At 36.0% G+C, this 16,043-nt stretch overlaps 1 protein-coding gene across 3 annotated transcripts in view; it reads right to left on the reverse strand.

Moving 5' to 3' along the window:
* PACRG (parkin coregulated) overlaps window positions 1-16,043 on the reverse strand; it is a 254,712-nt gene that overhangs the window by 188,369 nt on the left and 50,300 nt on the right. For all 3 annotated transcript variants that reach the window (XM_064446942.1, XM_064446940.1, XM_064446941.1), the window contains exon 3: window positions 6,306-6,440. In XM_064446942.1, coding sequence (XP_064303012.1) covers window positions 6,306-6,440 — 135 coding nt within the window. The remainder of the gene's footprint in view (window positions 1-6,305; window positions 6,441-16,043) is intronic.

The following is a 16,043-nucleotide window of genomic DNA, read 5'->3' on the forward strand; positions in this document are numbered from 1 at the left end:
TTTCAGATATTTGAGGCTGCAATTCCATGAACAGCTAAACTAATCTAGTAGTTCATTGCTGTCAAAAGAAAGCAAGTTTTATGATCCTTCCACTGTCTCCCATTCTTCACTGTACTTCACTGTTTCTCTCTCCTTCACTAACACGTAGCTTTAGTGCTCATGGACCCTTTTGTAATCAAGGTTCACAGGAGTGTGAACATGTCGCTAATTGAGAAAAAACACACCCACCTTTTTTCCCTGAGTTAGTGTGATAAATTTACTCACAGAGGGCTCTGATAAGCATCAGTGCCAGTGCCAAGTATGCCTTAGAAACAGAGAGCAGAAAAGGCGAAGGGAAGTTGGCCCTTCCCCTTCTGATGGCAACAAGTTATTAAACCCCCTCAACTTCTAGAATTACATCTCACCTCTATAAATTGCAAGATATTAGTATAGTAATGGGATCGTTCCGTAGGGTAAATGAGCTCCCTCCAACTATTTTTGATTTGTTTTGTGATTTGAACTTTGGGAAGTGTTACCTAAGCTTACTTAATACTACGTAGGGAATACCATACAGTGTTTATTCAAGTGGTTTAAAGGTATAACAATGCCGCAAAAATGAAAAATAGTGAGTGACATTACTTGAGAGCTCTGCAACTGAAAACCTGTCTCCCAGCTATATCGGTTGTTATAAAAAAAATATATGTTTTCTCTCTCTTAAAACTTATACCTCGAACAAGCAAAAAAGCCTGCACTTGCAGGAAAAGAAAACAAAATTTAAACGGCAGCTTTTTTATGGAGAAAACCCCATAACAAAGCCCAACACCAAAAACAAAAACCCAAAACCAAACGAAAAACCAAAAGCTTTTTCTTGGTGCTGGGTGCAGGTACCAGCTTAGTCATAGCAGCTCAGAATTTTATACAAACTAATCTACAACATGCTAATAAAAACAAATGAAGAATGAGAGATGCTAATAAAAATTGCACTTCTGTGGCATGTTCAAATTATTTGTAGTCCCTATTACTAAAAGCAACCCTCAATAGTTTGCACAAGGAAAAAACGTATGTACCACTCAAATTCGTGCTGTCAAGGGCAGAACACCTGCTTTTACCACTGCACCTAGATTCTATCATCAAGAAGTAATTTTGCTGCCATGGCTTATAATAACCCATGTAAAAAACCAAGCTATTTAGGAAAGAGAGGATGAAGAGAAATTAAAAAGGTAACAGTCACATCCTTAGTGAACATAGTTAGTCTGGAAAAAAACCTCAAAAGGTAGAAATCATGTTAATTTCGATATTTTGCTTGAGAAGTTTGCATTTTTGATTTTGGTTTTCATTTCTTTGAAATTGCTAAAATTCTTTTGAAGAATAGAAGCTTTTTTCCCCCCCGCATAATACCCTTCATAATTAACCCCACTCCCCAAAAAATAATTTTTCAAACATTCTGATGACTTTCTGTATGATACAGAGAGACTGCATTTCAAACACGTTCTAAATAATTCAGAAATACTTTCTCGGTTTTATCAACTTTCTTAGTCAAAGGTTTAATTGCATTCTGACCTTTTTTAATTCAGTAATGTATGTTTAAAATTGGAAGTCCTTTTCAGACATGGACTATGAGCTTTTATTATTCGTAGCTTGGTATGAGATTGTGCAAAAGAATATATTACTACGTTTTGAAATAAAATTGTGATATACATAGGATATAAAAAAGAACTGCAGGATCCCACAGGAGTAGGCAAAGGGCTTATAAATATTTTAACACATTCTTCTTCTAAAGTGATCACTTTCTGCTATTATCAAAATCTAAATTAACAATTTATGTTCCAAACTTTTATGTTTGATACACATCAGAAACACATTTTCAAACTATACGATTATTACTCATTTTCTGTTAGTGGATGAAAACAAATGCTCCAAATTTAGAAAGACCCTTGAACATTTGTTGAATAATTCAACCAAAGAAATTGTTAATTTCTAGATCTCATAAGCTGTTACTTTATCGAAAAAAATGTCTATTATGTATTTGCAGCAATTTTAAGGCATTAACATCTATACAGTTCTATTTAATGACCACTGAGGGAGCATGAAAACAAAAAACAGGATTTAAATTAAGTATTAAAATATTACATTGAGTGTATGCCACTTACCAAAGAATCCACTGACTGCTAGTAGATACCCTGAATGGGGATGAAAAGTCTTGAATTCATTTTGTATGGATTCTTTCACTTTAATTGTAATCAAAACCAGAAATTTGTGTAGTGAGTTACAAAGACAGTGGGTTTCTTTTCACAGACAGAATTAACAAGTCATTCTCTATTTACATTCTGAAAATGAGAGAAGGACAACTTTCCCCAGTTTTGAAAACAAAGATTTGGAACACCAAGACATCACGTCTTCTTTTAGAAATAAATGTGACTACAGCCTCTAACACCAGATGATTTTAGTTTGGTATTATCAGAGCATTTTAAATTCTTTTTTTTTTCTTCTCTGGGTGGTATTCTTTAAAACCAGTTTCGACTTCCTGTTCTTGTATATAATGATTTATATGTTGTAAACATATTTTACCTCTTCATCTGTTTTCTTCTACTAGGTCAAAACAGGTTTATTTGAACTTGCAATAATAGTAAAACTTACCAATCAGAATGCCAATATTACAGGAGTATTCAAAGAGATGCCTTTCTAAACCTAAAGACTTAGCCTGAGAATTCACGTAGAAGACGTATCTTGCTATGATGATCTTGAAGTGAGATCTAATTTGCTTTGGCTCCTTTCTGAAGGAAAGGCACCAAGGTAAAAACCATGGTTTATCTGCACAGTTTAATCTTGTGTATGCATAGGATTAATTTGGAGTAAGAATGCCTCTTTCTAAATTTAGTGCTTTTTAGAAATAACTTAGCTGAACAACAACATCAAAAAGTACTATTATTTCAGAATTAAAGATTCAACACATGCATTTATTCAGAAATAGTTCTGAATAGTTCCTGAACTTTAAATTTACATCTTACCTAGTTCTACAACTATGGTTATGTGTAGCTAGCCCTTAAAGGAAATTAATGATGGCCTTAAAAATAGGGAAATGTGGAACTGTTACAAAATCAAGGGTCATTTGTGTGTATTTTTTTGGTACATATTAACACAATTCATGGATACGAAATAATTTCAGATTTTTCTGCTCTAGCTGAAAATGACTGCATTCTGTCCACAGAATGACAATATAGTGAACAAGCATTCAAAGTGTTCTCAAAAGATATTTAATGTCTGACAATTACAGTTGTTTTCTTTTGTTTCAGTACTTCTAAAAAACAAGCACAGAAAAAATCCCCAAACAACCGTGCGTTTTGCAAGAAAGAACAAAATCCTGCAGTATTTTCCTCTGTCAGAACAAATCATGTTTCTGAGACCCCCTTGCATTTTCTCTCATGTACCACTTCATAGACAAACTAACAAGAGTGAAATGAACCATGATATACATCACATCTAAACACAGCAAAAAAACCCCTTCACAATAAAACATTGATATTGTGCAATTACAGCAGGATTAAAATATCACTGTTACCATTTATTTCTTCCTTTTACCCTTCCTCTAGAATCATGATTCATGCAAATAAATACAGTTCAGCCACGACTTTATAGAACAATTTTCCTAGCCATATTTAATTATTAAAGTATTTTTTTCACTTTCATGAATTTAAGCAATATTGAGTTAAAAAAATACTTATGTAATCAGATTTACAAATAAATATGTTGAACTGATGAAAATTAGCCATTAGGTGTATGTTGGATATTTTGAACATTTGCATGTCCATAAAACAAGTGAAAAATACAGTACTTTATCTGCACCTTTAAATATTAGCTAATGATGAACAACATTCTCACCCTTCTGCAGCAGCGGGCAGCCTTTAACACTTTAGAAGCTGTCTAATGTAAAGTTTGAACTAGAAAAGTCCTATTTGCCTGCTTCATCTACTTAAACTGCACAATAATCAATGATGGTTGCATGCCAAATTAAACAACAGCCTCAAGTAATTCTACTACCTCAGTATTGTTTTCTTGAGTGCCTGCCACAGAACTCAATCTGGATTGATTTGTGACTAAATCAAGTGGCATGGAATAAGGGAAATAATGTTGGACCCTGCCATGTGCTAATGTAGGAATGTCCACTACTGTGCTGCCTTCTTGCATACATGTTGAAGTAGTGATAATTGGTTTCGAAAGAAAGGATTAACAGCAATAGCAAAAGCAACTGTTGCATGACATCTCAGTCCTACATTGCACTAGCTACATGCCAATGTTTTACTGTGGTAGGTGGACACTAGGGATACATTAGGTCTATAAGATTGCAAATTGTGTTAAGAAGAAATACTTGTTGGGTCTTTGACTAGAGACTCTGCTGTTGTGACTGTCTTAAGGTAGTACGTTTTCAACAATTCAAACTGTCAGATACAGGGAACAAACACTCTAGAAATTCAGCTGTGGTTGAAAAGCTTGTAGATAGTAAGTTAGCAAGATGGCATAGAATTGTAGAGTATCTCAAGTTGGAAGGGACCTATAAGGATCATCAAGTCCAACTCCCTGCTCCTCACAGGGCTATCTAAAACTAAATCATATGACTAAGAACGTTGTCCAGACACTCCTTGAACTCTGACAAGCTTGCTGCTGTGACCACTTCCCTGGGGAGGCTGTTCCAGTGACCAACCACCCTCTCAGTGAAGAACCTTTTCCTAATGCCCCATCTGAACTTCCCCTGACACAGCTTCATTCCATATTCTTGTGTCTGAAGTCAATCAAGCAGTCACTAGCATCATCTTGTGGAATGCTGGTCCTTCTGATGAAGGTGTACGCATCAAATAGCAATTAAAATGAGGAAAATTGACTGTACCTCTCAGTCTGATTTTGAGAAATTAGAAGTTATAATGCCTCAAGATAAAAAAAGAAAATTTCTGCAGATTTTTGCAGTTTCTTGCAAAGCACCTTTGGGTCTTACCTGGTGATGAAAGAATAAAGTGCAGACTTACGTTGTAAGCCTGTGAGTTTTAGTCCAGGAAGGGCATTTCTAGGGTTGCCTAAAGACCAGTTGCACTGGAATCTCATTCTGGTGATGGGTAAAGTCTTGTCGGACAGAGATTCCCTTTGCTGCAAGAACTATTAATTGTTCCTTGTGCTGATTCAACACTGCTATGGGTAATAAAATAGTAGCACAAATCTCTCTTCTATACTTCAACCAGCAAAAAAGCTACCTTAAAATCTAGTTACTAACAAATCACTTAGAACCACTTACCTCACTATAGGTCTAATCCTGTTGGCTTTATTAGGAGTAGAATCAGCTATAAAATTGCAAAAACCCTCCTTTTTCTGTTGAATTAACATAGCTATACATTTTAAATTGGTATCATGTTCTTGACATGAACAATTTAAAACATTCTACAGCCCTGACATATTTTGCTCATGCATATCATGTTCTTTTTCGGTAACTATCACTACTTCTAGCAAAATCTTATTCTAGATCAATAAATAAGACAAAAAAATAAAGTAATTCATGATAACCAAAATAATTAAATAGTAGGAACAGGTTAAAGATCAGCATTCATTTTTCAAATTAAATTTAGAAGTCTGCAGTAGTTACTTAGAAGATTGGCAAGTTTTACAAATAACATCACCAAGCCTTTTAGAGAGAAACAGAGCTGCATTAGAATGAAGTCATTAGGCAATACATTTATTTTGAAGCCAATTAACCTTTTGTCAGAGAAATGTCGGAGCTGTAATGGTTTCAGCAGTGGAGGTCAGCCTCTAACAGGGGCACGTATGACAGCGATTACGCTGCCTGACATATGCTGTAGACTGAGAGTGCAGCTGTGGAATGAGAATCTGCCTTCGTTTGTATTCCGCTCTGCATTTTCAGGGAGCAGGCAATCTTGACCTATCCATTTAGGTAATTAAAGCTTCTATTTGGAAGTGTCCTGCAGGAAGGTGAAATCTGGGGGAGATAAATGGCTGCTGCTCACTGTATCCAGCCACCTCCATCATTTGATGGACTGCCTGAAACAGGCTGCATTGCCAGGTCCTCATAAAAATAGAGATGAATTGGGCAGGAGACAATTCTCTAAGGCAAAGCGACTCTGTCATCTTCCTTTTTGCAGCATATAATTTAATTGTTAGCCAAGGTAGACAGCTGACTCAGGGGCCTTCCTCTTACAGCTTCCCCACCATCTTCCATTTGCTAAGAAATTATTTCAGTTTATTTACTTAAAAGCCAACTTTGTTTGACAATGAGAGATGTCACTTCAATAAGCTCAGCTAGCTGTCACAGCTGTGCAATGGCTTACCTTCCAGGCGATTTTGTTTCCTTTAGTATCATGCTCAACGGCAATTGGGAAGTCTCCTCGCTCATAAAACTTGCGAAATGCTGTGGGCTTTGTTGGTCTTTCTTTAAATGCTCCTGCAAGTGGGGGCCCTCTTACCTTAAAAACAAGACCAAACAAAACCAAAAACACCATAGTTCAGTGTTAATATATTTTTAGAAAAAAGCTTAATTTATATGGTTCAGAATAGAAACAAATAAAAAAGAATAACAGCATTGATCTTCCAAATTATAGTTTCCTTTCCTCATTACATGCTTTGAAAGTACATTTTGGCAAAGATCTACAGATGTTGTTAACTGCTTTTTTTTGTTATTACTTTCAGATTGTCCCATAAAAACTGTTTATATTTCAAAGTAGCTATCTCCATTACCGTAGCATTTTTAAGCAAGACTAAAACACCAAGAACACATTCACGTTATGTAGTAGAGCTCTTGGAAAATTAAGCATTTCTCCTTGAGAAATATTTTTCTGTTTGTTTCTTTATAGGAGGCATTTGACATGGTTTCCATCTAATATAACTGTCCTCAGTTTCCTTTGTCTTTTTCTGGCCATTACCTAATCTCCTTCACCATATCCTTTCCTCAAATGCTGTGGATCCCGCTTTCATATGAGTTCCAGCCCTTCAGTATTTATGGCTGAAGCACTGGAAGAAATGAAGGAAAGCCTTCTCTCAGACTTCTCCTCTCTGCCTGTGTTGCCTTGGAGGAAGAAATTTGATTCAGCTCCGCTTAGTTCCTTATTTGAGTTATTGCTGGTCAGCATATTGCATAGTCTGAGTGGCTGAATGACAGTCCAATTCCAAAATGCTCATGCTGGAACTTTTTTCTCAGCCAAAGATAGTAGAATTAGCAACTAACAACTGGCACTAAGATAACAGAATTTCGAGTACTTATAAGAAATCTATTGTTTAAGCTAATTAACAAAGCTAATCTCAAATGCTAGAAGAGGCTGAGAGAGCTAAACTAATCTCAAATGTCCTTGACAACTGATTCTTCCCTGAGAAACTCTTACCTTTTCTTTTTGTTTTTATAGCCATACATCTGGGATAAGAATTTCCTACAATTCTCTGCATACCTCTTTTTTAAAAAATGCCTTTATGACTTGCCATGTTTTATAGCACAGAAAACATAGTTTTCAAAGAAAGGTGAGAGCTTCAAGGATCATAAATCATACCCAGTATTTTGTATTGTTCTATTTGTCTCTATGCCTTCAGTGACCCTTATGTTAGTTTCTAGCGGTAGAGACATTCACCTTTCTAGTGAACAGAATGCAAACATGTAACATCCTTGGCTTCATTTATGCTATTCTGTAATTTAATTGTGCTAACTACAGATTTAAATCTGACTTGGACTTTTCCCTCCAAACTATTTTGACATCATTTTCCTCTGACTGAGGTACAGGGTTCCACTGGTGATATGCCCATATTGTACTTTATTACAAATTGCTTAAATTAGGGCTACTAAGCTGTGACCTATTGCTGCATATTGCTGTCACAGATAAACCATGTCTAGTGAAAACAGATTTGATATGCATAGCTGTAACTTTGCTCAGTAAAGACATCTGCAGCAGTTGAGAGTACGACTCCAAGAAAAGCATTTCTATCCAGTGTAAATAAATCTACACTTATTGTTCTGCAGAGGAACAATTTGTTCTTTGCCATGAGTATAAGTACTTTCACTTGTCTTTAAATTTTTATTTTTTTTTTTTATTTCAGGCAACTCTATGAGTCAGTGCTCATTTCAGGCCACTAGAAAAGCATCTATGTTCTTTTTGTATATTTGCATATTTTTCACACACAGGACCTTCACATGCCCTTTAAAACATTATTTTCTGTAAAATATGAGGATTCACTATTCTATTAAATTTTAACTTAAATTATTGATAAAGAATATGTTGCCTTGATTACATGAGATACAATCTTAGTTATTTCTTGCAGACAATCATCATGAAATCCCAAACAGCATCTTATCTGAAACAAAACATTTTCTTCCTCCCTACTTATGTTAGTAAATTTGCTGTGAAACTTTTCCTACTGCACTTTCACAATTTTTCTAGAAAATATATTTGTGTTAATTCGAGTTCTTCCTATTCTTTATTAATGAATAAAGAAACCAGAAGGAGTAAAAGGATCTTCTTGGTTATCAAATCCATTCTCCTATTATTCCTCTATTATATATACAGTCTTTCAAAACTGATTACAAATCCGTTTATTTGTCCCTTGCCTGTTGAAAGGCTGTTGTGCATTATCCTTACTTCAGTGATTCCAAACTACATCTTAAATAGTATGCCTACTCTGATCTGCCACCTCAGAAAAAGATATGGCGGAATTAGAAAAGGTTCAGAGAGGGATAATGACTGAGAGTATGGAATGGCTTTCACAAGAAAAGAATAAACTTGGAAAATGATGACTAAGGAGGAATAAAATAAAGATCTATAAAACTACGACTTCATGGAGAGCATGAATAAGATTCCCCACTGTCTCCTTCATTAAAAGTACGGGGCGTCAAAAAAATCTAGTAAGTGACAAGTTTAGAACAAGAAAAAGTAGTTACGTATTCATGCAGAAACTAGTGGATTTATAGAACTCCTTGCCAAAAGTCAGTGTTGGGAATCCTAGAAGTTTCTGTACATTCAAGCTGTGACTGGAAAAGTTGCTGAAAGAGAAATCCATTCAGGTTTACTAAATCCACATTATCAGTGGCCAGAAATACAATGAGTATTATTCTTTTTCATGCAAAACAGGCTGTCTGGTAGATCTCCTAGCATTGCATTTAGTCTCTCATGGCCACATCACACCGGCATCTCATAGTTATCCTTTGATTAACCGCCACAGCAACTATCTTTTCCAGTTGAGAAGTTCTGTGTTAATAACAGAATTTCTTGTCACTAATTTTAAGTGCATTATCTTGTACTTTGTCCTATTATATTTAGTTCCATTTCTATTACACCAGTTCTCAAGGGCTTCCACTTCCATCTGTGTGACAGCATGATCTTTATCTGTTTTAATAACAAGTCCAAATATTATGACAACTATAAATTTAATTATATAATCCAAATTTTTTTGTCAAGGTCACTAATGAAAATATTAAATAAGGTTAGCTCTAAAACCACTTCTTAAGAAGTTCCATTAATAACTTTCATCTACTATCATATATCTCATTTCAACATTACATGCCATTATTGTCTCCATTTCAGTATGGAGTTTCTTACCCATCTTACGCACCTCATAATTCTTGTACTGTACAACTAGCAAAGTAGTGTGTATATCTAGAGAATTAGTTTGAAAATAGTCTAGAGAGAGAGCTGCTGTTTTTTCCTTTGTCTTAAAGATGTTTTTCTTGTCAGTTTGGTCTGAATAGGCATAGAAGCCTTTTAAATATCAGGAAGACAAACAGACTCCAAAGCAGTGAAGCTATCTAGGCAGGAATGATCCTAAGATCTGCCTAGAACAAAGAAATATCACCAATCAGGAAGGCAGTGGTACTGTCCCTGCATTGGAGAAATGGCACCTTGCATGACTGAAAAGTACTGTTGCTCTGTGTTATTACACGGACATAACTTGTTGCTTCTGATTGCATCTGATAAAAGTATATTATGAGACATTCGCTAGAGTGGCTGCATTGAGGTAATACTGTTTAACTTTTGCAAATAGTTTCCTTTCCTTCCTATCTTTATTACTACGGATACCATCACTATCATATTTGTTATTCTGAACACTGTTCTCTCATCCAGACCTCTCTTTAGGTCATTCTGGCCATGCATCTTCAATGATCTGCCTGAGGAAAAGTATATGTGTATAATTTACTTTTTCACTTTTTATAATTCCTGATCTATTTTCTTTTATGTATTTATTTTCCTATCCTTATATTGTAAGTAGCGCTTTCTGAGACCAGACTTTTTTGTTTTCAATTTGCAGACTATCATAATGCAGAAATGCCAGTCACAGATTCAGATTAATTGCTACAAAAAAGTAATAAAAGAGCAACAATTAAATACTGGAAGAGAGTATCCACAGTAAGAAGCTGTCTCAAAAATTTTAGGCCAGTGAAGTTCTCCATGAAACAGTCAACTTTACGTCTTTTTTGCTTTTCATACAGAAGATACATTTCTCACAATAGAAAACTGGTGAACAGGCTTTCCTAACAGCTGAATGACCATTTTTAATAGTTATTTTCCTCATGCATATTTAGCATTTCACCATGCACAACTCATTAGGACCTTCCTAGCTGCGATGTGACAGTCTCTGAAGACACACCTGGTCTGTAATTTCAGGAAAAAAATGTAGAAATCAGAGGGACGATACCTATTGATCCTGGTGACAGTTGAAATAATCTGATTTACCAAGCTGCTATTCAAAATCTTACAGAAATGTTATGGCTTGAACTTTTAGGGTGGTAAGACTAATATGTTTTTACTGGCTTATGGGCAGCTGTTCATAAAGGGAGTTCTTAGAGGTTGGTATTGGGTTTGATACTGTTCAACATCTTTTGTAAAAGATGTGGATGTGAATGACAGAACTGAATGCTTGCTTACCAAGTTTGTGTATCATACCAAATTGGGAGGACAGTTACTATACACCCAGAGGAACAGCCACCAAGCAGAAAGCCCTTCACAAACTAGAAAACAGGGCAAACAGGGATTGTGTAAATGTAATATCTTGCACATAAGATAGAATAATTCCAAGCAGCAGTACAAGCTGGGTGGTATCTGGCTAGTTGGGAGGTAGCTTTGCTGAAAAGGACCTGGGGATTCTTGTGGATAGCGCTAAACTTGAGTGAACAGTGCCTTTGCAGCGACAAAGGCAGAATGAGCCCTGGGTTGCATCAGTTAGGGTGTAGTCTGCAGATCAAGGAGTTCCACTATACTTGATGCTTGTAAGGACACACCTGAAATAATGAGTCCAGTTCTGGTCCTCCCAGTTCATGACAAAAACTAAGAAAAGGGGAGAGGGTTCAGCAGACAACCATGAAGATCATTAGAGGTCTGGAGATCTTGACAGAAGGTTAAAGAAACTGGCTGTGTCCAGCTCAGAGAAGAAAAGGCTCAGAGGAGGATCTAATCAGTTTTCCAATCCCCAACAGATAGTAATAGAGAAGATGGAGGTATTCTCTTCAGAAGGATGCACAGGACAAGAGGCAACAGGTACATGCAAATCTTTTCAAGGGATATTGTGTCTGGATACAAGAGAGTTCATCATCATCAGAAGAATTAAACACTGGAATCGGCTGCCCAGAGAATTGGTGGAATCTCCCTGAAAATATCCAATTTTGCTTGGCAGGGACCTGAAAAAACAAATCTAAGACCCTGCTTTCAACAGAAGGCTGGACCAGATGATCTCCAGCGGTCCCTCCCAGCTGAGGCTTCTCTGTGATTTTATGCTGCTCAGTTAAATACACAAAAAGAAAGCACACAATGCTTTTCCTTGTGATAATGAGTTTTGTCTTACATTTTATATTGTTATAATTACTGACTAAAAAGGTAATTATAAAAATATTCCATTTATTGGAAAACCAGTAACAAATACTATCTTCTTCAACCTAACAAAAATATTTCATTGCAACATAGCTAGAAAGATTAAGATTAGAGTTCCAGTTAATTAAAGGCTAATATTCATGATGGCAAAGTATATGAAGCAGTAAACAGCTTCTGAGGTTCGTTAAATGCCAAAGAGAAGTTGAAGAGTCTGATAATTGCAAAACTAATTTATTGTAATTCTATGCCATTGAACTATGTGACAAGAGAAAAGATACAAGCCGTTAAGCAAAAAAAAAAAAAAAAAAAAAAAGAGAAAGTCCATATTTCTTTCATTGAGTTGTGGGCATTTAAAACCATTGTATCAGGTTGCATTCTTAGATTTTTCAGTGATGGCATATTAGGAAAATGACTAAGAAAAATTATTTGAAGGCAGATTTACACAGCGATTAATTATTTGAAGACTGAATTTTCCAAATTTCCTAACTGACAAAAATTAACACTGACATGGAGGTAAGTGGTCTTTCCCACCTCATGAGCCTAGATGCTACCACAAAGTACTGCCCTCCATTAAGGACAGAAGCTTTCATGTAGGTATTCAGAGGACCAGATCAGGAACAAAGGGATGTTCTTGTTGTGTTTTGGTGTTGTTGGTTGGTTTTTGGTTTTTTTTTGTTAGGTTGATTTGTGAAGTATTAGATCCTTAAGGTGGTTTACTGCAAATATGAATGAACACCTAAGCTGGAACAAGGGAGGGAGCAGCATGGAGCCGGACAGGAAGAAATAGGTGACTGATTCTTCAAGGAGCAGTGCTAGATTTATATAAAACATATAGAATTCTTTGGACATACAGTTTCTCATCTGCCTATGCAGACATAGGTTGTTTTATTCAAATGAGAAGTCAATAAATTGTTCAAGTGCTGTGTGGAAAACAAAAGATGTGATCACATTAAGTTGTAGGGAATCAAGATATTAAGAGACCAATGTTTTTACTTCCCAAATGTAGAATGGACTGAGATTCTGCTGTTGTTATATAATGATTCTTATCTTTTTAAAAAAAGAGACCAGTGACATTGTAATCAAATTTAATGCTTAAAGACATATCTTTATTTGATTAACCCAGGTTAATGCATTTAGATGACAACTGGGAAGAATGAAAAAAACATCCAGTTCTTTATCTGCCTAGTTCCTTACAGGAAGACTGGAATTTAACCAGATCTTTTTGTGGTTTTTTCCTCGTAAAAATATATAATTAAATTTATTTTTGGAGATATAGGGATCAGAACTTGTATGACCACTCAACTGTCTTACCTTACCTTTTTTTTTTTTAGGTACATTTTCAAGTCTTCCTTGAAAATATACCACATTATCATCTTGAAGAGTGAAAGTTTCAGAAATAAAATAATAAATCCTATTGCTTTGTATTCAAACTGAAAAATATATTTATATAAAATTGCACAGAATGGGGTCTACTAATGCATATTACTGTCTCAGGGCAGATGTAAACGTTATGGCATCAAGGAAATGTTTGTGCAACCACTAAGAGGGTCTTGTCTCATCTTCCCCTTGTACTGGTGTTGAACTAACACTCTAATTGGTAAATGCAGTATAGTCCAACTGGCAACTGACTGATTTACCCACAGGAAAGATCACCATTCATTTCCTCATGTACTGGAGCCAGAGGCTGCTGCCAAATCCTAACATAAACCTCGAGTAAAATGCAAGATATATTAAATAAGTCAAATAAATTACGTTATGCCATGAAGAAATACTCAAGCTAGCAGGAATAAAGGCCAAATAATATACCTAGCACCATGCAGTGCCATGTTGACATTCAAAGCTTTACTAGAACTATCAACTGCAAGACCCTCACCCATATAGTGTGATAGCGCTGTTAACTTGGCCGACTTTGCATTGGCACAACACTGCCTAGTTACAACTCAAGCCCAGAGAGCAAGCCTAGGTGCAAAAGCCATGAACCCCAGTTTGTGGTTCCGGAGTTAGTATGCCCATAGATACCTTACATGTTTCTACACTTGTGACACAGACAGGCCCATCAAGACAAGGCCAGCAATCACATATGGGAAAACAAGATTTTGGCAGTTACCTAACAACACAACAAACAATAGCATGATAATAGATTTGGGGACATATCCACAGATTTTCTAATAAGCATAAGTAATAGTAGTAGTAAAGACTTGGACATACAAATATTAGGAAGTGTTAACAATCAGAACCTGCACTGGGCATCCCCAAGAGTGTCTATTCTGACTGGCAATAAGCAACAAAACCTGTACTGCTCTGTCTTCATTTACTGAACCTAATTTGATTAAACTAACATAGGCGGTTAATACACTCTACAATCATGTTTTGATTTTGCTATGCAGACATACTGAAAATTGAATGAGAAACTTCAGATGACAGGAGAGGCACAGTAAGATGTCCCAACAGGTACTCCTGAGTTCCACATTAATTCCTTTTATTTAATATCAATATCACAAGCATTCAATATCAAAAGAACACGATACATCAACATGTATCAGACAAAAGCTTTTTATATCCAAAAAGAAATGGGGAGACCTTTCGTCACATGTGCCACTCTTGATATGCTTTAAATGGTGCCACATCTAATGCTTAAAAGCTGCTTCTGGGGCTACTGCACAGATCTGGACAACAGATCAAAGCCCATCTCATAGCTTCAAAAGTCAAAATGAGAGAAATCAATTTTAGATCCCAAAATGAAACTACTGATAGAAGGTCAGCAAACATTGCAAATGCTTCTAAAGCACCAGAACTTGAAAGAAAAATCAGACATGTGATTTTGTACAAAGATATTGTATCTCATTATTGCCTTGAGACACTACTGAAAGTAAGTCATAAGCTGCATACAGAATTACTCTATTTTATCACCTCAGAAGTGTTATTTTTGATTGGTGAAAAGATAAGCTGTTTCGATAAGCCAGATGTGCCTATGTTACAAACCGCTCCACAGCACTTTGTTCTCAAAAGGTCCTCCATCTCTTATTCTCTGCTGGAGTATAGTGTAACTATTTAATATCATTTAGATTTCTCTCCTGATGCTTACCAAGCAATTTCATTTAATATGAAAGGAGAAGAGTGACAACTGCTAATATATTTCTCTGCCTCTTCCAGTCTACAGATGAATACAGTCTCCTTTTTTTCTTGCTTTATTAGTTTCACAAGGCTTTCCAGTGCATCAATTCCACCAAATCCTAAATTTTTCCTGATGGTGGAAGTTCTTCTATCTGCAGTCTAATGTTTAGAAAATATAAATTCACTGTGAGTACATTTGCATTCATATTTCAGCTGGGATCACGTGTGCTTCTGAAGTGGCACCCAATTATGGTTCATGTCATGAAGCAGTTTCTAAGTGAGTGAACTGGAGTCCTTTCGGACAACAGTCCGAAAATCCCTGAGATGTGTAAAACATCATATCCTCAGCATCAGCTCTTTTTCCTTTGGTGATCCTCTCCTATTGGCCTGCACTGCACCCTGATGTAGAAGTACCCACAACATTCTTTACGGCTGTGTGTGTATTTCTGGATGCCAAATCAACATGTTGTAGTTCTACATACTGCTAGTTATAAGAATATTGTTGGCTAGGAAACAAAATGAAACACGTTGCTTTTATTTTTTTAATAATATATTTAATTAAATTACCACTTTTCTGATTCCTGTAATCCTTAGTTCTTTATAATGCTCCTATACATTATCATGGCATATGTCTCTGTATTTCAAAGTAAAGAACAGTTGGTAAAACTGTAAAATTTTAGGAGAGTTATTGTCAGCCTATTTTGCACTTCCATCACACACACATGTATGAAGGTCCATGCTGGAATACACCTAACATCCTAACTTATTATTGTGACCCTGGCAGAGGATATGTAGGATGAAGAATAAAAGCAAGGCCATAAAGTAGCAATCCTGCTTTTTGTTATTCTAAATTGCCGAAGTCCTGCCCTCCCTTCCAGTTGGATCTATACTATTTCTTCTCTTACACTAATTTTGGTGTTTGCCTGATCCTGCACTGGGCCATTCCAATGCTCTAATCTGCCAGGGAACTTTTCATATTATTCTGTTAAAACAGGTTTTTTTTCTGGAGAATGTACTGAAATGGTTCAACGGAGTTGGAATCCCACCACGGTTGCTGAAAGTGATACAGAGAGAATGGCATGCCCCTGGTAGCTAGAATTAAATTAACTTAAGCTG

This window comes from Phalacrocorax carbo, chromosome 3 (assembly GCF_963921805.1).
Source record: "Phalacrocorax carbo chromosome 3, bPhaCar2.1, whole genome shotgun sequence".
In the NCBI taxonomy this organism is placed as follows: domain Eukaryota; kingdom Metazoa; phylum Chordata; class Aves; order Suliformes; family Phalacrocoracidae; genus Phalacrocorax; species Phalacrocorax carbo.